We start from the raw sequence: 26,325 nt of genomic DNA on the forward strand, positions 1-26,325 counted from the left end.
TTACATTTGAAAAGGTTAATATGATCAACTTTAACATCAGATATGATGATCCCATGAAGCTAGCTTCTTCCACAAGATCACTGAGAGTATATAGTATATATTTTGAATAAGGTAAGGCAATATTATACACATTGCAGGGAAAGCGAGATTCCTTGAACAGGCATATGGAAAGGAGACCATGACTCTTATCGCATGAGATTCCAGCTTCCAAGCCCCTTTCCAATCATTTATTATTATGAAATATTATTGTAATTTTATGGATATAATATAAATTTATCATTTCATATTTCCAACATTGAGTTTTTTTTTTCTTGTTTCTCGCTTTTATTGTTTCTTGCATCTCTTTCACCTTATTGAGGGTGATACATATGTCGAAAATTTATTTTTTATTGGAAACTTCTGGGCGTCTCTAGCAAATTCTAAATCATTTACTCTAGAAACTCTTGCGAAAAAATTTACCCACGATGGTATGCCAAGAATGACCAAGTTAGAACTAGAAAAATTTATTAGGTGGACCAGATCTACTATGTAGTCACATTACTAGTACACATAAAAAAAAAAGGAGAAAAATAAAGTAATTTAGCATGGGGCTATGAGCTGCGCATCAAATAGTTTGTATACGGTTTGGGCAGAACCATTTTCATTTGGTTTGGAACGCATGGGCAACAAGAACTCATGCACAGATCATTAAGAAATATGCATGGCTCAGTTCAACAAAGATCTCAAACATATTATGCAATAAAAGAACTAGCAACGTAATCTAGAGAAGACCCACAAAATAAACCTATATAAACTATATAAAAACAATCTTTCCATAACATGTTAGTTTCTTTATTAATATAAATTATTAGCTCAAAAGGAAAAGAGACAACCATGCATGCATAAAATGCCATGCAAGGTGATGACTGAATATGTAAAAGTTATTACTAAATAAAAATTAGTTACTTCAACTCTAGTAGGGTTGTGAAGATATAGTGTACTAGTTCCAAGTTGGTTCCGGTTAAGATCAAGCCTGTCCATATTTATAACAGATTATGTTTGTTGATTTGGACTTTAACTCGAACTATAGTGGGTTATTATTGGGCCCGTTCCAGACTAGAAGCAGGTCATAATTGCAGACTTTGTTCCCTTGCAACCCCTCATACCTTGCCCCGTTAGTGTGTCCTTTTCAGTTGCCCATGTGATACATCACGCATGATACGAGTTCCCTTTCAGTATCCAATTGAGGATGACCGAATTGCCTGTGGGCCAATATTACTCTGCATCTTGACTCTTTAACCTCGACTCTGAAATCGGATCCTCTTATGAAATTCGAATACAGAAATTGATCTTGTTCGGTTCCTTTGCCTACATCTGAACATCCCATTTCCAGTTGGATTGTTTCTCATATACGCGCATTTGAAATGAATGAATTTTTCGCTAGAGAAAGCCTCTTTTATTAATGAAGAAAATTGCCTTAAGTTACATTTGGGTTCGAACTTAATCGAACTTTTTGAAAGACAGCTGGATTATTACCATTGTTTCTAACAACTTTTAGAGGTGAAAATCTATACTCACGCGAAAGTATTGATTTCACTATCTTTTCCACTTCCTTCTCCGAAACTTCAAATAAATCTGGACAGCTACGGTATTAGAAGGTGCCAGCTATGTTAACAGTGAAACCTGTTCTTTTTCTTCATTGATTGCAGTCCATATTTATGCAAGAAACTAGGTTAGTTTTTAAGTTTTCATTTGAAAAAGGTAATATGCTCAACTTTAACATCAGATATGAAGATCCTATGAAGCTAGCTTCTTCCCAAAGATCCCTGAGAGTATATAGTATATATTTTGGAAAAGGTAAGGCAATATTATACACATTGCAGGGAAAGCGAGACCCCTTGAACAGGCATATGGAAACGAGACCATGACTCCTATCACACGGGATTCCAGCTTCCAAGCCCCTTTCCAATCAACAATTCTATTTGCCCGTTTCACAAAAAAAAAAAGAAAAAAAAAAGAAAAAAAAAAAAGATAAGAAAGAATTGCCGGGGGGATAGGAAGCCATGAACAGCTTCTCATGTTCAACTCGCAATTCTTGGAGGAAAAAAGAGGAGGAATTCTATGATTCAGCTGCTCCTTGGTCTTGGCTCCCAATATTGACCAGCATCAAAAAGCTGTAGAATTTCAACCGCGTGGATGGAAAATTAGGTAATGATCTCATCCGGCAGGGCCACAAACCTGGTTCGCTTCTGAAAGTTCAAAGGAAAACAAGAATAAGGAAAGCTTCCATAGAATGAATAGGTATTTGAGTATTGCATCACAATCAAGAAAATCCATTTCTCAATTATAAATAAACAACCCATGTGAACTTTATATGGTCCGTTCTATAATCAACATTGTTTTTGATCCCTGAAACTTCTTCATCACAAGTGTTTTCAGAAAGACCCAGTCAGCTATAAAGATTAATACGATGACCTGTTCAGGTCAGCTATATGCAAGTCAACCATCAGAGGAGAGAATGGTAGAACCAATCCATGAGGTTGATCTGATTGACTACTAAGTTCCTTTGAATCTTGTAGCTAAAACAAATCATCCTCTAACAAGCATCTTACCAACTTTATCATTAAATTCTAGATTATCATCAAGTCCCCTCATAATACGATACTTCTGTTTGTCTGAATTGCTACGATCGTTCTTTCATTTTCCGGTCGCCCTTATTGTGGAAATTGGACCAAAATACAAGACTATAAGAGCAGGAAAAGTTATGATTGTTTACTATCTGTACAATAAATGGTACAAGAATAGGTCAACTGAATAAAATGGGAGTTCGATCAACTTGTCGCGAAGAATAAAAAGATATTGATCAGCCAGAACATGTTGACTTCTAAATCCTTGAAAGCCGGAGGATATCTAGGATCATGTGAAGGGATCCTTGATGTATCGATGACTAGTACCAAATTAATTTCACGATCCTATAGCTTAAAGAGAGGGCACGTAGTAGAGATCAAACTGGTTGACAGAGAAAGTATATGTGACTAAGATTTATCAGCAAAATTGGGTCCTTCATTTCATATATGCCCTCGATAAATTTCCTTATAAATCAAAGCATCAATGGTTAAGCATACCAAATCAAGGCTATCTAATCAAAACAGTTGTGTGGCACCCCACTGAGCATCATTTCGATACGACATTAAACATTGTCTATGTATCTCAGTAATAAAGGATAAATCATATGAAGTACAAGTAAAAGTTCTACATTCAATCTCTTAAGCAATGAACAGATAAAATAATAATGGGGTGTTGGGATGGCCAGCTACCCTATCCGTAAAATTTATGGTGGGGGCTTACAACATTGAAGCCTTGGATTCAACCAAAGAAAGGAGACAGGGTAAGAAAATGGCAGAAGGGAAGGAAAAACAAAAAATTATGCAATCCCGAAATTTTCAGGAACACCACAATTCTCCCTCAATTGATGGGAAGTCCAATGGATATTATAACCAGGAACCTGAACGCGTCCAAAGAGGACTGCCATTATGAATAATGTATCAGAAATATTAAATTGTCTTGCAAGTTGGTCTCTGTTTGTTTAGGGGGTTGCAGGTTTGATAATGAGTTTAGTTATCTCCTTAAATTCTTTAAACCTTGACTTTGTTGGGCAAATTCAGATGAACTGACTTGGTTAGTACAATCTGTACCCTAGCTACTGTTCACCACAAAAAATTCACCAATATATCCGCATGGTTATTGTGTGCCTGATTTGTGTTATGTATGTAAATTAATCCATGAAAAACACCATCTGGTTGGCCAAGGCTAAAATGGCATTCTGTTGTTGAGTGGGGTTTCTTAATGCTAAATGTATCAAAGTCGTATACAAAATTTGGGCTATGCCTCGTCAGTAACTGAACCACATCATTCTGATCTCCTTCAGATCTTCAGTTACTTTGAAAAATAATAATTCCAGGAATCTGGTGCTATTGTGTTTTAAATTCGGACACGACTCAATTTATCCTATTACAAATTTAATTACCTTTGTGCAACCAAATAATTAAAAAAAAAAAAAACACATTCCTGATCTCCTTTCCTGACATTTTTTGAAGTATGCAACCCAGAAGGAATTGGAGATGAATCCTATTCCTAACCGAACCAGCAAACCCAATGTCCTCCGGGGTACCATCTTCCATGATCTAAAATAAGGATAGACTTTTTCTACCAATGTTATTCTAGAAATTTTCCCCAACAAGAAAGAATCAAGGCCTTCCTTATTCTATTAAAGTTCCATGGTTTTTATTCAGCGTTGTACTAAAAGTCGCCCAAATGACAATGACTCAGTTCCGATAGCCAACCCAGTGAGTTAAACCGAGCTCGCCAGATGGGCAGCAGCAAGCCGAATGATGCAAACGGCAAGCGCAAAAAAAAAAAAAAAGAACGGAAAGAAAGAAAAGAAGAGAAAACCATACCTCCTTCCGCCGAGTCTTCGCAGACGGCGGTACAGCCGCTGCCGCCTTTGCCGTGTTGCTGTCTTTAGAGACGCAGAACTCCATGATCTTCTCGGCAGCCTCAGCGCAATCCTTGCTCTCCTCCATGAGCTTTGCCACCTGAGACTTTGGCAGCCTCACGCGGAGGCGGACCATGCCGTCGGTAACGGCCTCCACCGAAGATGGCTTGGTGGGAGTGAGGTCGGAGACGGAGCGGCGGGAGAGCACGAGGCTCTCCAGCCGCTCCTTGGCGCTCATATGGAGCGCCCCGGACCAGGCGCGCCGAGGGACGCGCAGGTCCGGGCGACAGGGAAGCTCTACGAGGAAGTAGAGCCTCCCCGGCTTGAGGGGAGTCTCGGGTTCGAGCGGCCGAGCCCGAAGGCCCAGCCGCTTGACCTCCTCGGACTCGAGAAGGGTGTATCCCGGGTGATCCCGGAGAACGTCCCCGGCCTGGGTCGGGGGCTTGGGACGGAACGTAGTCCCGTCTATCTTCATCACCTTAGCCGTCCTCTTCTTGCCCCCTATGCTGTTTCCCATCTCCTCTCTTCGCTTTGCGTGTGGAGTAAATTGGTGGGATGGGAAGAGGGAGAGGGGGATTGCAGGGAAATATATGGGCGGGTAAGGAGGTAGAGAGTCGGGGCAATTTGACGATTTACTTCAATATATTTATGTTCTAAAACAGAGTTTTTTTTTTCTTTTTTTAACAAATATTGTGTTCAGAAATTTTTTTTTTCTTTCGTAAAAATGATAATTTATATAGCTCTAACATGAGTATATCCTGCCAACTTACGAGAAAGTAAAGAGTACAAAAGAGAATAAATATCTCTTGTCTGTGTTGAGAAAGCTTTGATGATTCTATCTGGAGCAATTAAATTCAAAATTTGAGACAATGTCTTATTTCTTTTGTTAAAAAATTTTAATAATAACGTAAGCTAAAATGAACCTTGTCACTTGGTTGGGCTGCATTTGGCTGGCTTGCTAGAGATAGGGATTAGTGAAGGGTCATGTGGAATCAGTAATTGTGAATTTCTATTCAAAATGCATAAAATGTTTCTCCTGGGATCATCAAATTTAAGAAATTAATGTGAATTAATAATTGCTTTCATTTAGTTAATTATATATTTGTGTCGTTAATGACATATGTATACTTGTTAGTTGATATTGCATATCTTGGTTGTTGGTAGTGCCTAAAGGTCTTCATTTTTTATATTTTGTGTATGTATGTTAATGATTTAAATATGGACCAAATCTATACATATACTTTGTCAACTGTGTTTGGTCTATGTAGACCCAATTTGACATGAAATATCCAATAGGTCATAAAATAAATGCTAAACTTTCCCCACTTCAACCCCTAAGAAAATGATTATGTTTGGTCTTGTGATTTTGATTAAGGATCAAGCTTGGAGTGCCACTTAGATAAAGCTACAAAGATAAATGAATTGGATGATGTTGAACATGGGAGATGACCCTGTCACTCACTCAAATAGCTTTGGTTAGATTGAAACCAGAATGGGTTGGAGTTCTACTAAATCTAAGTTTAGTTTCAAACGATTATCCTTTAATTTTTTAGTTCAGGTCAGTTAGGGCTAATGGAGTATGATAGGTAAGATATGAGGATACTGGTCCACCTTGCATCAATAATAATTTTACATACATTATGAGCATTCGAGAGAAACCAATTGATGGAAAATGTTCGTTTGTTTTGAGTTTAGGCCTGCCTACTAGGTGTACTAAACAAGGCTTGGTACCATAAACTAAGAATGCTAGTTAGTCTCCGATCTCAATATGTACAATAAAACCTGAGTGTATATCGTAAAATTTCAATGTTCGTAATGTTTGGGCTTGGGAAAGGAGGGAAGGTGGAATTGGTTCCCTCCCCAATTATGATGGCACCCTCTTAGAAATTTCCATGCAGTTATCACCAATCTAGCTTCTTCCATCATCCTCAGTAGGTGGTTTGTTCTAGATTTAGGTATTTACATAATGCTAGACTGACAAAAGTTAAACCTTGGTATGGAAGTAATGCAAGAACGTAATGCTCACAACTTCCCTCTAGACCTAGCACGTTAGACAAAGAACACCGGAAAATTTTGATTAGTGCTCAAAAACTGCTACCTATTGGAGGTGGAGGTGGAGGAAGAATAAGACTTCGTCTAGTTCAAGAATAGGAAAAATTGAAATTTGAATTATTCATGCGCTTAAAATAATCACTTCTTTGTTTAGGTAAAATTTCTTATTCAAGATATCTAGGACTAAATGTATTATTGCTCATGTAAAAGAGGGTCTTGTTTTTAAAGTAATTCTATTCTAATCTCTTTTTTGAAATTGTTATTTCAAGAACAAACAAGTTTGACCAAAATAACTGTTCCCATGGTATACCCATTTGTTTCCGACCTAATTAATTAATAAAAGCAGGTTTTGAAAGGAATGAGGCTCAAAACATTAATTCCTAAGCCAAAGAAAACCTAAAAGCTAATAAGTAGGTGATAACCCTAATTTTGCAGGATTGTTAATGTCGAAGGAAACAAACGTGATGGTCCTCTTACATTAGTTTGCTCTGGTATTTCAAGAACAAACGAGTCTGACCAAAATAACTGTTCCCATGCTATACTCATTTGTTTCCAACCTAATTAATAAAAGCAGGTTTTGAAAGGAACGAGGCTTCAAAACATTAATCCCTAAGCCAAAGAAAACCTAAAAGCTAATAATTAAGTGATAACCCTAATTTTGTAGGATTGTTAATGTCGAAGGCAACAAAGGTGATGATCCTTTTACATTAGTTTACTCTGGTATCGAAATGGTGACGCAAAGGAAATAAATTCTTTCATGAAATTTCATTTCATTGCTTTTTTGTTACTCTTTGGGAATGTCTTACTATAAGATTTATCGAAATACCAAGTGACACATCACATGCTATTTATAAAAATGTACTCTAATGCCCCAAAAGATGACCATATATTATGCACTTATGAGTTCTAAGAAACACTATTTGGAAACTCTTCCAAACATTTTCATGAACATTCTACAAAAATTAAGTTGGTCCAAGCAAGATAAAAAACAGACAAAACCGTATCCTCCCAAATTAAATACAGAGCTAACCCGCGTAGTATCAGACACTACAAAACCTGAAACGCAAAGCATCATAGAGCAAAACATGAAAAGACTCATCATCAGCCCAACATGAAGAAACTGGCAGATCCGGCATTCCTCTTCATTCACCATGGGAGGAACTTTAAGTGAACATGCCTACCCGAGAAAAAATTCCATTATTCCTGGATCTCGAGACTTCCTATAATATAGCTACTGAGCAAGCATCCCAAGCCTGATAAGATCTCTTTCCAGTTCTTTCTCATCTGCAAGTCGTTAGTCAAGATCCAATAGTTTCAGTTTTCCCAAGAAAGTGAAACAATATTAATTACGACTCTACTTGAACATACAATATCTTCACTTAGTGTTTTAACACTTCATTAAATTTGGTTTAAAATTCAATAGTTAATTGGTTTGAGTTGGTCTTCAGCATTTTTGCTCTCATTCCGATAGAAGATCCAAATAGTCCAAATGGACAAGCAGACATTATTGACCCACATACTTCATCCACCTTGTCAGCTATATATTGCATGGTTAAACTAGCTCGAAAATGCCAAGCAACCAAGAGATCTCGCCAAAACAAGCGAACCTTCCTACCTACCTCTAATTCTTCAGCACTGATTAAAGGTGAGTCCTATGCTGGCTAGTTTGTAAAGATCTCAATCCTAGAGATTAGAGACCTTTTTTTATCCCTTGAGAACACAATCCTAGAGACACTAGCAGCAGGAGAATAAAAAACAAATGTTTAGAAAACGGGAACCTAACCGCTGGACTTAGAGGACCAGTAGATTCAACAACTACCTTAATTTCAGGAGAGGGGGACAAAGAAATCCTCGAGTCACGAGGGCGAAGCCCGTGATGTACGGGGTAATGGCCGTGTTTTGTAGTGATCGTCTCTCGAGGAAAAAAAAAACACCAACCGAAGACATAGAACTGTTGGAGATTGGAAGTTAGCACGAGAGGAGCCGGCCGGTTTGATTTGTCAATGGAGGGGTGTTGCACACATTGATGATATGCTTGGTGAGAATGGAATCTCCGAATAAATAAGGTGCCACCCACCTTCTCCTTTTGCTGCTTCTATGCTTTTGTCGGATGAGACTACTTTGTCTTCTCCGCTTAGAATTCTTTGCCTGAGTATGTTGATTCTGTGGAGCTAATCAGATGTCTTTGTGCTTGGATAAATAGATAAAAGTATTGACTTCTTCTACCTTAGGAAGGAGACACTGGTATACTGGTAACAAACTTTTAGAAATAGCACCTACTTCACAATTAAGAAATATACACCTACCACAATTAGAGCATGATGCTTCTGAACTCTGAAGTTTCATCTAGAAGCCATATAGGTGTATTGGAGGATATACGTTTGGACGTCTGCCTTCGATATCCATGCTGCAATTAATCTTGAGATTTTCAGGTCCTTGTCCTAACGGAATGGAATGCGGGAGTTTTCGATATCCATGCTGCAGTCTCGAGATTTTCAGGTCCTTGTGGTTCCTCCAAATGTGAAATTGTAGCATACAAATTTGAGAAGCATGGAGAATCCTAATGGAATGAAATGTGGATCATGTTGGATTATTTATAATTAAATAATTCAAAATTTTATTGTTTTAAAAATAGTCCCATGTTGAATATAAAGTTAAATGAGTACCTATGTAAATATAAATTCTTATATTAGATAGCTAAAAAACATAAAAACTTGGTTCGTTAAGTGGATAAAATTTAATTGTTATCTTTATTTCTTTGTCCCCTCAACAGAATTGAGACAGTAAATTGATTGACTTAAGTGCATACTTCAAGCATTTGAGAATAGATGATGAGTTCACCAAAAGATAATTAAGACAGATTTTCATCAATCTATTTTGCTGAGTTTCATCATATCTAGATTTGGTTAGTTGAGGTTTAACTTTGGTTTTCCTTCATTAGAGTGCACTGCAAATTAAGAGATTGCATGGTAGCTCATTTTTTAACCATTATCCACTATTTATACCAGGACAAAGTAAACACTGCTCTAAATGGAGTGCCTCGGTTAGCATGACTCGAACTCGGTAACATCTATAACTTAACTATGTTTATTTATTATGCATGCAAAAAGTTATTTGTTAAATTGTCATACCCCAAATCCGAGATATAGCATGACCATGTTACTGAGGGATATAACCCACTATAACATGAAGCCAACAAATACATTTAGTTTCCAAATCCATCACAAACAAAATATAGTAAAAAAGGTCCAATTGAATCATCCATTAAATAATAAAGCCAACATTGGTTAAGAGCGTCTAAATCCAAATATTGATATTAAAATCATAATCATAAAAATTCAGAAAATTACTAATTACCACTTTATAGCTAATTAAAGCACTATCATTCTTTTACACAATCACCAAGCTTGCTAGCGCGAACTCCAAGCCTGTACCATCTTTCTTTCCTAGTGACCCTATTCATCTAGAAAGAGAAAAGAAAAAGTGATATGAGCTACATAGCTCAGTAAGTAAAATTTATACTACCTTACCAGATCAAGCATAATTTTTATGACAATGCATCATTTAAAAAAAATAATAGATATTACAAAAATAAAGTATTACATAATGCAATAACCAACTAGTCTCATTAATTTTGGCATTCATGCCAACTAAGTATTACATATTTTTTATGAATAAATGATCAAGATTGACCAACTATATATTACTATGCCTATGCCCTGTAAACTTAACGTCATTATCATTGGGACTAGACACAAAGCATATAGAAAATTCAAAAGTAACTTAAAAACCTTTATCACATAATTGACTTATACTTAAAGATTATGTTTTAGACTTTCTACAAGTAAAACATTTTCAATAAATGAAGAGGGAGTGATACGAATTTTACCAACTCTAATAATCTTTCCTTTGTCGCCAAAGATGAAATCACCCCTCCTTTCTTGTTCAGAGAAATGAATTGAGATTCGTGCCCTATCATATGTCTAGAGCACCTATTGTCGAAGTACCATTTTCTATTTGCTCCATAGGCTGCAAGAAATACCTGCATCATGGAAGTCAAGTTTTTATTTTAGGTACCCAAGCTCTCTTGGGTCTTCGTAGGTTAGCAATTATGGTTTCTTTTCGAATCCATATTTTCTTGATAGCTACTTTAACATTTAGGTTGTTCGCTTTAAGATTACAGGTAAAGTACTTGTGCCTAGTGTTACCACATTTAAAATGTCATCATTTTTGTTTGATAGCTTGAAGATTTGATAAATATTTTCTTGAAGGATTTTTGTTTTAACTGAGGGTTATAGCCTAGGCATGCTTTATCAAATACTGTTTGTTGGCTACCTAAAATCATTTTTAATTTTTCAAAATGTAATATAAATTTATCTACAATTGGTTTTAATTTATTCACTTTTTTATTTAGGTTTCGATTATCTTCTAGTAAAATTTGTTTGGATTTTAATATATTTTTATTCTCACTTACAAGAGTTTGATTTTTCAGTTTTAGTTCTTTATTTTTTTGACTGAGCTTTTTAAGTTCATTTAATAGATCATAAAAAGCTTTTAGGAGTTCATCAAAAGTAAAATCATTTAGAGGTTCAGAAGTTACCTCATCCTTATGAGCTATGAGACATAGGTTTGCTGCTTCTTGGATTTCTTCTTCTGAGCTTGATTTGTTGCTTTCACTCCAAGCAACGACCATTGCTTTTGTTTTAGTCTTCTTGGAAGCAAGTGAATTTAGGCTCTCACATTCTTGGTAAAGACCTGAGAATCTTCCTCATTGAATTACTGTTAAAATATGATTTACCAAAAGATTCAAGACCAATAATAATATTTATAAAATAAGAAAATATATCAGAAATAGACTCACTTGACTCCATTTTAAACAATTCATAATTATGTACAAGCATATTAATTTTAGATTTTTTAACCTGGTTAGTGCCTTCGTGAGTTTCTTCCAGCCTATCTCAAATTTTTTTAGCAGATAAACAAGTTGAAATATGATTAAATTCATGAGCATCTAATGAACAATATAAAACATTCATGGCCTTGGCATTCAGTTGAGTCATCTTTTTGTCTAGTTCATCCCATTCTCCATCGAGTTTGAGAAGAGACATCATTAATAATCTTTGTAGGTGTGTGAGGTCCATCAACTATGACTCTCTACATGTCATAGTTAGTGCAGTAATAAAAATATACATGCAATCTTTCAAAAAAGTGTAGTTGGTGCCATTAAATAGAGAAGGTCCATTCAAAGACTGACCCTCGAGGAGAGAGGTACCAATAGGGGCTGCCATAGATCTTTTACTCATTAACAGTTAGGTTAATGAGAGACTTGAGTATCAGAATCTGATATCACTTATTGCCTAGCTATACAGCCTAAGAGGAGGAGTGAATTGAGTTTTTCAAAACTTTTAGCTAACAGTACAACAGAATTAAATGCTTAACAGTTGAATATTTATTTCAGTAAATGAACTTTAAGTAAATATGCAGAAAACTAAATCAAAAAAACAAGCAAGAAAAACATAGAAGATTTATAATGGTTCGGTGCCAATCCTGCATCTACATCTACTCTCCAAGACTTTTTTCTTGAAAATTTCACTATAATCTAAGCCCAAATTACAACCTAGTTTTTTTTCCGAATTCACAACCAATCCTAGTTGATTTTCTCAGGATAATCAACCAAAACCTACAACCGATTATTTTTCGGGTTCATAGTCAACCTAGTTGATTTTTCAAGCAATCAACTACAACCTTTTTATGAGCCTATCCTAGTCTCAACACAATCCAATTTTACGTTTGGATGGATCTTTTCCTAAGTTTCAATCTCTGAAACTTGTTACAGCAAAGAATAGAAAGAAGTAATTACTATTACAATAAATATAGCTCGACTCTGTTAGTTGACTTCAAATGCTCTTGAAGGCACTTCATCAACTCTCTAATGTTGAAAATGTGATCTTTTAGCTTTTAATAATTTTTTTGTTTTTTTTGAAGCTCTCTTTTTACTTTTTCTCTTTGAAGCTCTCTTTTTACTTTTCTTTCTTGCTTGAGTGGATTTATCTTTGTTGTGCTTGAGATTACTATTTTATTAGATGTTTCTAAGCATTTATACTCTTTGGAAAAGGTTGGAATACTTTTCTAGCCATTAGACATGTAATAGAGTCGTTGAGAGAGGAAAACAACCATTTAGACTCGTAAAAAAACTAGTCGTTACAGTTGTTAGATGCAGAGGGGTTGATTTACCATTTTTTAAAGTCGACACGAGATTTTTAGGAAACAACTCATAATTTTTATGAGTCATCTCGAGCTTGCTTCTACTTTTGCTGCGCTCGGTCTTTCGTTTGTGGCATTTGTGGAGTCAGATTTCTTAATTCAGAGGTTGACTCATCAGTTGAATATTGATTTCAACAAATAAACTCTAAGTAAATATGCAGAAAATTAAAGTAAGAAAACAAGCAAAAAAATACGAGAGATTTATAATGGTTCGGTGTCCATCCTGCACTTACATCCATTCTCCAAGACTTTCTTCTTGAAAATTTTACTATAATCTAAGCCCAGATTACAACCTAGTTATTTTCGGATGACAACTAATCCTAGTTGATTTTCTCAGGACAATCAACCAAAACTTACAACTGATTATTTTTTAGGTTCGCAATCTAAACTTAAAATTAGATTATGTTGAGACTAGGATAGGCTCAGGGGAAGGTTTTGGTTGATTGCTTGAAAAATCTTAACTTTCAATCTCTGAAACTTGTTACAATAAAGAATAGAAAGAAGTAATTACTGTTACAATAAATATAGCTCTAAAATAATAAATACACAATGGTAAATGGAGCTAAGCTCTGTTGGTTGACTTTAAATGCTCTTAAAGATACTTTACCAATTCTCTGATGTTGAAAATATGATCTTTCAGCTTTCAATGAAAGCTCTTAAATAATATTTTCTTTGAAGCTCTCTTTTTACTTCTCTTTGAAGCTTTCTTTTTACTTTTTCTTTCTTGCTCAAGTGGATTTATTTTTGTGCTGCTTAAGATTACTGTTTCCTTCGATGTTTCCAAGCATTTATACTCTTTAGAGAAGATTGGGACACTTTTTTAAAACAGAATCAATCAAGCGTTCCTCTAAACATCTCCACAAATATCCTTTTGAGTTTGATTGTTTCTCTTCAAGCTAAGGGTCGGGCCAAGCTGCAATCAGTAGACCCGCCCCTTGTCTTGATTCCCACGGCCATCCAAAGGAGTGCGTCCATCATTTCTAACAAGCCAAGGGTCGGGCCAAGCTGCAGCTAGTAGACCCGCCTCCTTGACTTTTATCCGTGACCATCCTAAAGAGTGCATAGCACCTGGCGTTACCCGTTCGGCCCATCTTCCTACAATTCTAAGGCATCCGCAAGGAGCAAACATGCAAGGCTTGGTGTGGCGACTTAGGGCTGAGAGCCGCCCTCCAACAATGGTGCTTTCATTGAGAGAATTCATTAGGAAGTCGACTTGTATCCGCCATCCAAAATTTTGAGATTACTGTTTTCTTCGATGTTTCCTTCGAGTATTTTTGGCTTTTTGTCTATCTTCTGAGACTATTCTGGAATTAACTCGTGATCTGTTGGAGTCGATTTGTAAAGGTGCATCAGTTAGCGATGGTGTTCTAGGATCGACTCGGTGCAAGTTTGGGGACAACTCTTAAGGTAGCTCAAGATGAAATTTTTTGTCTTGTATGTGAACTTCCAAGGAATGTTTTCATAGCCTTTTGGAATTAGCTTCTTGTTGTGGAGCTTCAAATAAATATTGATCTTCTTTTGAGAGTATCTGAAGGTTTTTTTTTTAATTTTTTGAAATTTATCAATTAAACTCAAAGCAATAGATTAACCTACTTTTGACTCATCTGTTTTGTATCATCAAAATAAATCCTTTAGACAACATACATTTTTTTTTTTTTGGAAAAAATGATCTTGAAGATCAACCTATACCACTGGTGCACTGGCTGTGCAGATGATGCTGTTAGCAATTTCTAGAGTGACCATGTTAATAATCCTGCAGAGAACCATACTATTGCAAGGGCTCTATTGGAGATAATCTGGAGATCTGTTGGAAGGCTGAGGCACGTTCCCATCAATAAACCCAAGTTTTTTCTTGGCTTCAAGTGCCATACTGACGGTATGACTCCAGGTGGAATAGTTTTTTTTTCTATTGAGTGGTTGGAAAACCAAAATTGCACCAGAATCGTCAGAATGATGCAAAAAAAGTGGTGAGGAGACATCATATAATTAGGAGAAATTTCGGTGGTTGTGGTTTTAAGGGTTGTAACCTCTATGTTTGGATTTGTGGCATGTCCTTTCATAACCAAAAAAAGGAGATTAATAAAAAAATGAAGGAAGCACGCTCCTATGATCCCATGATAAGGAAAAAAACTTTTCTATTACTTCTTTTCTTAAAGGGTCGAATACGTATGTATACAAGTACTTAGACTTGGTGGGATTGACTCAATCTCATAATTATAGAAGTATAAAATGTACAAGTCGACAAAATCATAAAAATAAAGGAACATCTTGCATAACTGGAATGTCGTTGGATGATAGAAGATCCCGTTTCCAAGTTTGGTAGGTTCCAATAAAATCTAATTCCCACGTTTGGTAAGCTTTGAATACATAGCTGGAAGGTCATTTATGGAGAGAAAATCTTGTGCCCAAGTTTGCTAAGCCTCCAATAATTTGCCCATGGCTATGCTTAGATTTATGTTCAAACAACCTATTAGTTAGGCCTGCTATATGACACTCAAGAAGAGACATTAATGGCCGTTTGGTCTTCCCAAATGTGGGTATACTCCGTTGTTATTATAGAAGCTCCTTAATTAGACCTTGGAGCTAATTTTGAGGATTCAATATCAATAGCAATTACTTTGGACGGTAAGAAAATATAAAATATATAAATAAATCTACCTCATTCTATCAATTTAAACTTTTAGAACAAGTGGTGATTTCAACATGGTATCAGAGCAGAGGTCCTGAGTTTGAACCATGTCTCCGCACTCTTTTTAACCCTATTATTAAAATTTTTTTAATATATTAGGCTCATCCATTAAAAAAAAAGTCCAGCCCACATGTGAGGAGGAGTGTAAAAAAATATAAAATATATAAATAAATCTATCTCATTCTAAAACAGAGATAGTGTTTCTGCAACACGACCATCGCACCATAAGAGTTTGAGTCCAAGGAAAATGTGGTGGACGTCTGAAAAAGAATTGGCTTCCTATGTACTACTATATTAATCTAAAAGACATGACCAATGCCGTTGATGTCTTTTAATACTTCTGGCTGTATGGATGCATAATCCCTGATGAAATTTAATGAGCTAGTTATGTAGGTCCGAAGGCCACCTATGTAATATTATCATTAATCTAAAAGATATGGCCAATGCCGTTGATGTCTTTTAATACTTCTGGCTGTATGGATGCATAATCCCTGATGAAATTTAATGAGTTAGTTATGTAGGTCCAAAGGCCACTATGGCTGGCCCATTACCCAGTGCAATGTTCCTTAAAACGGAAGTATCATACATAACGTTTACGGATGTAGCTAAAAAAAAAAATCAAAAGGCAAAACATTACGGAGGGCCCTAGGCAACTCCGCCTCTTCCATCCACAAGTGGTTTCCTGAGTGGTTAGCAACAAAGGAGGCGACCCAGCCACAATCCTTCTTCAGTGTAGCACAATGGACGACCTATCAAGCTTTCAGCACACATTGGTTGAATGGTAGGTGATTTCCTGCAAGCGAGATTCTTACAAACAGCAGCACATTTTAGATCGAGTACACGGTTCAACATATACCGCCAACCACCCGTCCATTGTAGGAAGCAACGTCCGCCGACATTTGAGTACTCCTCTCCTTGATTGGAAGTCATGCACAAAATTATTCAGTTTTCTATGTTTGTCGGCTGATATTTTTGCCCAACTTTCTAATCTTCCAAAATCTATGGTGTTTGAATAAATCAAAGTAGTACTCCTATAGTTACCAAAAAATAACAGTAGTCCTTCTCAACCACAGGAAAATAGTAGCACTTTAAGATTTAAGCCTTCAATTTGACGAAGTCCCATGGCCCATGGACACGACTACGTACTACTACGAAAGAAAGTAGTTGTACTAGAAGAAAAGATATAACGAAAGGGCCACGTCAGAAAAGGATCTAGTATGGATGTTAAGTTCCATTTAAGATCTTGCCAGGACTTTTTAAATATTCTCAAGAAGTGTTCCGACCAAACAATGCCGGTTTTTCCACGTGAACAATAATATAAACATGTATAAATTACGATAGTCAATTTCGTCTTCTTCCTGATCACATGAGTTTCCATGAAAATGAAGCCATGCTTATGGTCGTCCCTTTGCATGTTCCACCAACCTCATGTAGTATTCTTCTCGGGTGTGAACGTTGGCCTTGTGAGGCGTCAAATGATAGAAGAAAGTGAGCAAGTGTTGACCAAAAACAATTAAGGCAGAAATCTTCATCAACCACTGAATTCTTCTATCTTATTCCACTGTATTTACTTAATTCTAAATTAGGTGATGCTCAACTTCTAATTAGCATGCATAATAGTGATGCCTAACAGCTACAAAGGAGAAGTCAAAACACAGATTAACAATTGGATCCATCTCGGTTTTTAGTCTTTAAGGACCATTTAATTTCTAATTTTTCTTCATCCATAGCCTTCTTATGGTGCCCCGCACTGTCTCCAAGAATGTTTAGAATGATGTAGGATTGGAAATGTTAATATTAGGTGCTTTTAAATGATAAGCAATGTGTCGAGTAACTTACTACAATGGCATAATTTAAGAATTATGTTAGAAGCTTTAGAAGAATACATAAATTTTCTTAGCCCACAAGGCATTTTTTCCAATCAGATGGAACGTTGTTCTTCATATTATGAATACCATGCAGAACACTTCAATATGTAGTTATATATCTTTAGATTATTAATAGTGGCTCTTATTTAAAATTTATTCAGGGTATACAGGTATGTTTGATTTCCTTTTCCCATATTTATGTCCACATTTGCAGAATGCTACTTCAAGGAATACTGGTGTGACGCTAGGACACGTATCGCCGGAAGAGGGCCTAGGAAAGGTCTATTGTGTCAGGCTGACTACGAGCACGCTGTGGCCCTACCACAAAGAAACTTGGCTCAGTCTTGGGCTTAAATTCCAAGGGCTGAACAAATTTAGAGTCTCCTGCGGCAACCTAAGGCTAGTTTCATGCCCGGCCCGAAACCTACCCGAGGACTGAAATTTCAACAACATATATATTTATTATATTCATATATAACACTATTTTTATTACAAATTTAGTTTTATGAGTTGATTGTATCCGTCCACAAATTTTTGATGGATGACTAGTATTTAGTAAATGAAAAAAATATAACTTACCTGTTTACATCTTAACCTGAATTTTATGGATCACCATACACATGGTAGCTCTAAAATAGAACCAAACAGATAACCTTAAGTCTTGTTTCAAGATCTAGAGCTAATATGGTTGCCTAATTGGCTGACGAAAGGAATTCTTAATGGGAACTGACCGAACTAGTCCAAAAAACATCTCGAAGTGCAGAAAACTGTACTCTAGGTCGATTAGAGGGAGACAATCAAAGAGGATAGGCCAAATGAAGGCTAGTAATAAGATAAGGCCGATTGGAGATGAATAATGCTCCGATGGGCAGTAAGGTTTGGCCATTTTGACTAGCGAGGGTAGTAGGAGAATAATTGGTGTCAGTTACCAAAGCAAGTAAAAGTAGAAACTAAATATGGAGTGTTGCCATTAGTAGGTATTACTTACAATTTGTTTTTTGATATAAATAAGTAGAATAGTACTTAGAGGAGAACTTTCAATACATCAATCAATCCAATTTTATCTTAATTATCTTTGCTTTTATTTTTACTTTATTTTGCACTTAGATTACTAGTAGGACTCTACCGTAGGCATAGTTGTAATGTAGTTCTCTTCTACCATAGCCTCAGCTACACTTTATTAAATCTTCCTTCTTGACTGTAGTATGATGGTAGCAAAAGTTTTTGAAGGTCAAAGTATATGTACCATACTACTTTCATGATCTTCCCTTCAATTATCTTCTATCTAGTTGCTTAAATGCCGGTGACATGCCTACACATCAACTAGTTTGTGCCATTGACTTATCGAACTAGCTTTCTGGCATACCCATCTCTTGGCAATGAGAAAAGCTTTGGAAACAAGTTCTTTGGCACACTTGGGGGATGTTGCTTTGTAAGTACCACCATATTACCAAAAAGATGATGGATGCCTGTCAAATGATGCTGATATACCAGTTGATCTTCTAAAGAAAGTGGCTATACAACTCCATCCTATAGAGAGAAAAATTGGTTAGAGAGATTCCATACCAAACGACCGCCATGTTAGAGCTGTTTGCAAAACAAAACAAGACAATTCTAAAGATAATGATAGAACAAGCACACAGGCTTAGTTATGTTGTTGAAAATCAAAATCACTTGCTGCCATATGCTATGATGAAGATTGTGAAGAACTTGGCAGATTAAGAAGTTGTAGAAAATAAATCAGCCTATTTGTTTTGGGAGCAGAATGTCTAAGACCTCTAAACCTAACAACTTCATTTCAACTAGTTATGAAAATAAGGACAAAATCTACCTGGCTCTGAATTCTTTAGCCAAAACAATAACATTATAAATAGGAGATCATATTGAACCAAGGAAGAAATGCAAGCTTCGATTAAAGAAATCAGACATCCCTTTATGGATGGGTGGCAATGTGGTGGCCTTGTGATCATGAGGGCTAGGAGGCAACAACATCATAGGAAAGCACTATGTCCTACTTGGATGTTCCACATGTTGAAGCAATATACCGACGGGCACTGTCATTCCAACTATACTAGGGGATCCTACAAGATATGGAGCATGACCATTTGAATGACTAAAGATCCTTATGTGGACTATAAGTAATATGGATCTCGATGCTATACAAAAGATCCACTGAAAGATCAAAAAATGATAAATTCGGTCTGAAAGTGGAAAGGATAAAATAATAGTATATACATTAACCAGCAAGAAAATACTCCACTGGGTTTTGGCCAAGAGGCCAATAAAAATAATAATACCCTAATCTAAGTGAGCCAACCCGAAAGACCTCTCATTGTGATTTTTAGCCTCTCCTACTCCTTCCAAAGAGCATGGGATATTGTATTGGAAACAACTACCAAATCAAAGAGGCTTAAGAGTTGAGATTTGCACGCTTTTAATTGCCGCCGAGCTGTATTCAGGGCTAGAAATTTTTCTTTCTTGTTGTATTCCAGCTCTGCCTATTTTTTCTCCAAGAGTTGTTTCTCTTAGTAAGCATGGCTCAGCGCTAGCCGTGCTTCAAGAGACAACAAGCTTCTTTCTAGCATAAAGTGTCTTGGACCGACATGTATGCATTCAAAGAAAGCTCGACCTTTTCTAAAGAAGTGACCTTAACTTCCAATGCATTTGCGTAAAATGTCAAAGTATCTATTTCTTTCGTCAGGTTGGCCAATGGACAGTGAATATCAAAAATGTTGGCTATCCTGAGTTGAAGATCATCAACTTGATGCATCGAGAGATAGGCTAGGTATTGTAAGGCTGAAATCACATTCAAAAGCTCTGCCATGCTACCTAAAGAGACAAGCTTATCAATCAGGATGGTGAGGATGTGCTATAATGCTTCTTAGCTATCCTCACTTTTGCAGCAGTATCGATTGATTAGTGGCTAATAGAGGTATTAACCGATCAAGCTAGCAGTCTTGCTTTGGCACTGATTAAAGACTGGAAGATAGAAAGACTGTCAAGATGTAAAAGAGGATAAGGTTAGTAAATGAAAAGATTTTATAGCAAAAAAAAAGGATAAATGATATCTCATGACGGTGTATGGTTCCGGTGTACTGTTATCATTAATCCAAAACACATGGACAATGCCAGTGCTGTCTTTTAGTACTTCCAGGTGCATAGACTATTGATTCATAATCCTTGATGAAATTTAATGGGTTTGTTATAGAGGTCCAAATGTTACTACAACTGGCCCGTTATACAGTGTACCGTTCCTTCCATCTTGAGAGTAGCACATTGAACGACCTATTAAGGTTTGAGAATGCAATGGAGTTGAATGGTAGGTGATTTTCCAGAAGTGAGATTCTTATAAACAGCAGCACATTTTAGACCCAGTCCACTGTAGGAAGCAACGTGTGCATGACATGTACCAACCTAATAATTTATTATTTAATGTAGCTGAACGTCTAACTCCCTTTTTTCGGTTCGTCGACTGCCAACATTTGAGTACTCTCCTTGATCGGAATTCATGCACAAAATTGTTCAGTTTCTCTGTTTGCTGGCCGATATTAGTGGCCAACTTTCTGATCGTCCAAATCTATGGAGTTTTAATAAATCAAAGCAGTAGTCCTTCTAGTTACCGAAAAGAAGGCAGCAGTCCTCACCCACAGGAATTAGTAGCACTTCAAGGTTCAAGCTTTCATTTTGGCCAAGTCCTATGGCTCATGGCCACGACTACGCACTGGTACCAAAAAAAATAGTTGTACTAGAAGCAAAGATAACGAAGTTCCATTTAAGTTCCATTTAACCTCGGCAAAGAAAACGAAGTGTTCCGACCAAACAATACCGGTTTTTCCACGAGAACAATAATATAAACATGTGTAAATTGCAATAGTCAATTTCATCTTCTTCATGATCACGAGTTTCCATGAAAATGAAGCCATGCTTGGGGTCTTCTCTTTGCATGTTCCACCAACCTCATAGTATTCTTCTCGAGTGTGAACACTGACCCTGTGAGGGGTCAAATGATAGAAGTGAGCAGGTGTTGACCAAAAAAAATTAGGGGTAATTAATTCCCCACCCTCCAATTAAGTGTATTTGCCACTATATTTGCTTAATTGTGTTAGGCATCACTATCTTATGTGTATTTGCCACTATATTGTGTTAGGCATCACTATCTTATGTGTATTTGCCACTATATTCTGTTAGGCATCACTATCTTATGTGTATTTGCCACTATATTTGCTTAATTGTAAATTTGGTTATGCTCAATATCTGATTATCATGCATAATAGTGATGCCTAACAGCTACAAAGGAGAAGTAGCAATATAGATTAGCAATTGGGTTCATCTCCATTTTTAGTCTTTAAGGACCTTTTAATTTCTAGTTTTTCTTTATCCACAGCTTTCTTATGGTGTCCCGCACTACGTCTACAAGGATATTTAGAATCCTGTAGGATTGGAATTGTTAACAATAGGTTCTTTTGCATGATAAGCCATGTATGGAGTAACTTAGCACGATGGCATAAACTAAGCAAATTAAGTTAGAAGCTTTAGAAAAGTACAGAAATTTTCTTGCCCACAATACTACCATATTTCCAATCAACTGGAACGTTGTGATTCCACATGAAGCATACCATACATAGCACTTCGATATGTACTTATCTATCTTTAGATTATTAATAATGACTCTTATTCAAAATGTATTGAGGGTATACAGATATGGTTGATTTCCTTCTCCCATATTTATGTCCTTATTCGCTGAATGCTATTTTTAAGGAATAGTTGCATGACACTAGGACATGTAGAGCTGGAGGTGGGCCTAGGAAGTCTAAGGTCTATCGGGCCAGGCCGAGCATGAGCAGGCTTTGGTCCTACCACAAGGAATTTGGCTTAGCCTTCGACAAATTTGGGTCTAGTTCAGGCAGCACATGGCCAGGCCAGCCCAAAGCTGCCTAAGACCTGAAAATTCAACAACATTTGTATGTATTTGATGCAGGGAGGAGAGAAAGAAGAAGAAGAGAGGAGGAGGAGAAAGGAGGAGGAAGAAGAAGAGAAAGAAGGCTAATCATTCATTAATTCTAATCAAGTACATGGATCCATATATATAGGGTCACAAAATAACAAAAAGATCCTTATAAATAAAATAACCTTACAATGGCCTTAAAATGACAATATGCAAATAAATCAATATAAAATAAAATAACATAAAATCAAATCAATCCAGCCATAACGAAAGTGGCTGGACCACCCTCCTGCAACGACCGTGGTCCCGCGTAACAGGTCCAATACTGGTGTCCGCACCATTATTATATTCATATATAAAATTATTTATATTACAAATTTAGTTTTTTGAGTTCCTCCTATCCATCCACGATCTTTTGATGTAGGGCTAGCATTTAGTAAACAAATAAAAAAAAAAAAACGAATGCAATCCACCTTATCTATTTGGTGTTTCCGGAGCCCAATTCCCTGTCACCTCTCTTGCCGCTGCTTTTTGCGTAAGCATTCGCGATTTCATTGTAGGAGCGAGCCCCAACCCTCCTTTTTTTCCATCAACTACCCTTGCCATCTAGCGTGGAACCAGAATCGCCCGTTTAGAGGAGGATGTGGAGCAAGGATATACGAAATAAAATATGAAAACAAGAATTATACTTCAATAAATTATAAAAGATGTTTTTAAGAGAATGCTAAAGAGCATGAATGTTTTTTTGATTTGTTTGCAAAATTCTAAGCATACATTATTAAAAAGTTTCTTTATGTCTTCCAATAATTTATAAATAATTAAAATCACTATTTTCGTATCAAAAGAATGATAATAATAGACAAATAATCAATAAAAGTTATTACAAAAAAGCATGAAGTTGAAGTGTGATACATGCATAGAACCACGAGAATAAGATGTCCGGCAGCCAAGACGTTGCACAATATAGCGAACAACTTAGTCATACATCATTGCACCATGTCAACAATAGGAATTGGAATTTAGAATACATAAAAGAGTTACCTCTAAATCCTTGTTATGGGGGAAAAATTGTGTAAAGCAAGAGTTTTGTACTTCAATCTTTTATTTGCCAATTCACACATTTTTAACCTTTTTAAGTTTCATTTCAAAGAGAGGGAGATTGGACCTTATATTTCTCCATGATTGGGGTCCATGTGAGAGAAAAAATAAATGGTTATATGATATTGAAAGTAAGGAGTCCTGGAGGATTCTTTATCCTGCACGAGATCAAAGTAGCATAGTAGAAAACAAAGTTGAAAGCAAAACTAGATGCAAAAAATAAAATTAGAAGCAATTAAAATCAAACAAGAAGCAAAAAATAAATGAAAAAAGTACAAATAGAACAAGAAGAGAGAATTTTAGAACTGGAAGGGCAAACGAAAACTAAAGAGATAATTAGAATGTAGTGCACCTTCCCTGACTACTCGACCTTCAGCTTTGGACCTCAAGTCTTCACAAAGTCTTGATAGAGAAATCTTAGTCCCTCACCAAGTCCTTCTCCCAAGCCATGGTCTCATATCATGGGCTCTCAAATAGCATCTCACCATGCAATTTTTTAATACTTTGATGGCCTTCTATCACATTTGTTACCCCTACGAAGTGTCTTTTTCTAGATTTATGGATTGTGGGTTCAAGCATATGGTTGGTCATGGGAACATTATCTTGCATCATTATAAGATAATTCATTGATAGAAATTTTTCCTGTAATTACAAGTGCGTGCGTGCGTGCGTGCGTGTCTATATCTATATATATGAAGAGTGAAACGTTGGGGAGCAATCATTTGGAAGTGAGAAGCAAAGAGATATGAGAGAGAAGGGATTAGTTTAGGAAGATTTTAGGAGGTAGTTTGGTAGTGAATGGAGTAGAAAATTTGGATGATTGGAATAAGACATAATCTCTCACATTTTTTTTAATGAATTGAACAAGATTAGAAGGTCATTACGAACTATGGTGGAGGGGTGGAGTAAAGGCATACCCCTACCCCCTTCTCATCTTCCTTCATTATAATAGGCAACAGCTCTACACTTATCCTTTTTCCATTTTGCATCCTTCTCTTTTTCTCGTGGTTACAAATGTTTCTTCCTGGACTCCTCAAATCTTTACCAATCGAACAATTTTGTCACCACTTAATGCTAGGACTGCAACTTGGGTGGGTTAAGTCAGTTTAGACAAACCCTAACCCAACCTAAACTCTATTCTTCCAACCCTATGCCGACCACATAGTCTCAGTTTGGATTCCTTTAACCCAATTCAACCCAACACCATCTCAAGCTAAATTTGGTTGAGTTTGGTTAAGCAAGTTAGGTTGGGTTATGTAATGGGCTAATTGGGTTAGACCGGGTTGAATAGAAACTTCAAAATAGGGAAAAAGTTTAGAATGTTTTCATAAGATCAATATTAACCCTCAATCATTCATCAATATCAATGATACACTTACACAAAATTTAATAAATCTAAAGATATAATTATATAAATATATAAATAGTATACCTAAATAGAAATATAAGTTGTTTATTTATTTATATATTGTGTTGGGTCAGGTTAAGTTGAGTTTTGGTTATGTTAGGATCCAATTCAGGTTGGACTCAACTCTAATAGAACCTAAGGTTGGATTAGAATTTTTTAGGCGCCCAAGCCGTCCCTACATTTATAAACCTTAATACTTGCCTAATGAATAGGATGGGAAAATGGGTTTGGATTGATCACAACTCAAGTCCAACCATTATGCCCCAATCTCTTCTTCCTTTATTTTAGATCAATTCCTCGAATACCTTACTCCTTCACTTTACCAGCACCTTCAATCGTTGCCTCCTCCACCTTATACAGGGTGAAGGGCATTGGGCTTAGGCTTAGGCTTGGGTTAGGCTTGTAGTGGATATGCCAAACATGTTTTGGGCATAGGCTCTACTAAAGGCCACATGAGTAAATCAAGCGGATTTGAAGGAAGGGGTGGCCTGATTTGGACTCGGCCCATTTGTAACTCTAGGGATATATTTCAATATGTTTTTTTTGGAGGTAAAAGTCCACTCCGTTTTACATTTTTTCCTGCATTTTTCCAATGAGATTTTTTTATTTCTACAGTTAGGATTTGAGGTCAATTCAATGGTATTTGACAATTGAGGCGAGTATAGCTTAAGAAAAATGGCATGTTTTTAACTTTTTCTCATATTGATGGATTAATGGCATGAAACTATTTCTCATATGCATAATGAAATTAGTAATTCTTGCATCTCATCATTCTCTTTGCCTTAGTATCTGATTAAAACATGAATTGCAGGTATTAATCAATTTTGTGATATAAGTAATTTTTTAAAATTATAATCAAATCACTTCATTTTATAGTATGCTTTACTTACTGTTGGATAAATTGCTAACTGATTAATCAATTTATTAAGAATAACTCTATGAATTCTATATATGCTTGATTGAGAGTTCTTATCCATGGCATCATCTTTTATTGATCTTAGGCATAAGAATTTGTACTTGATATATTTTTAGATATATGCATTATGAATACCAAGATTAAAGAAATTAGTTTTGGCATATAAAATCAACTCATATTAGTATGTACTTAATCTCAAAAGACCTTGTCATTGGCTTACTTAGATTAATTTTTGTAAGGTCAAAGTTTGCTATGCATGTCATCTAGGAAAATAAATTAAAATCATTTCTAAATCTGAAAACATTGTTTCCACATCTTAGTCCTTGAAAATTCTCTATAAGAACTTATTTGGATCTCTAGAATTATAAACCCAAAAGATAAGTTTCTTGATTTTGTAATTGTGGATGATTTCTCAAAGCTAATGTTGGTTTTGTTCTTGGCACTTAACTTGAAATATTTTCTACATTGGCACAAACTCACAAAAGGGTTCAAATGAAAAAGGTTTGCAAACCGTAAAAACAAAGAAGTATCATGACACAGTTTTGAAAACAAATTTCTTGTTAAGTTTTGCACAGAAAATAATATTGAATACAATTGTTTATGCACCAAGA

At 36.1% G+C, this 26,325-nt stretch overlaps 1 protein-coding gene across 1 annotated transcript; it reads right to left on the reverse strand.

Moving 5' to 3' along the window:
- Window positions 1–1,806: 1,806 nt before the first annotated feature.
- On the reverse strand, window positions 1,807–5,075 carry LOC120111650 (uncharacterized protein At1g66480-like). The gene is made up of 2 exons (XM_039129346.1): window positions 4,437–5,075; window positions 1,807–2,228 (listed from the first exon to the last, which is right to left on the reverse strand). Exons 1-2 carry the CDS (start codon window positions 4,989–4,991, stop codon window positions 2,184–2,186), a joined length of 600 nt encoding a protein of 199 aa, XP_038985274.1. The 5' UTR covers window positions 4,992–5,075; the 3' UTR covers window positions 1,807–2,183.
- Window positions 5,076–26,325: the final 21,250 nt, after the last annotated feature.

Source organism: Phoenix dactylifera, chromosome 8, assembly GCF_009389715.1.
Source record: "Phoenix dactylifera cultivar Barhee BC4 chromosome 8, palm_55x_up_171113_PBpolish2nd_filt_p, whole genome shotgun sequence".
Lineage (NCBI taxonomy): Eukaryota > Viridiplantae > Streptophyta > Magnoliopsida > Arecales > Arecaceae > Phoenix > Phoenix dactylifera.

What these genes read in the sequence shown, in the direction of transcription:
- LOC120111650 (XM_039129346.1), bottom strand. Translation starts at nt 4,991, where the DNA reads ATGGGAAACAGCATAGGGGGCAAGAAGAGGACGGCTAAGGTGATGAAG. An exon ending in CGAAGACTCGGCGGAAGGAG is followed by an intron (nt 2,229 to 4,436) that starts GTATGGTTTTCT and finishes TTGAACTTTCAG; the next exon opens with AAGCGAACCAGGTTTGTGGC.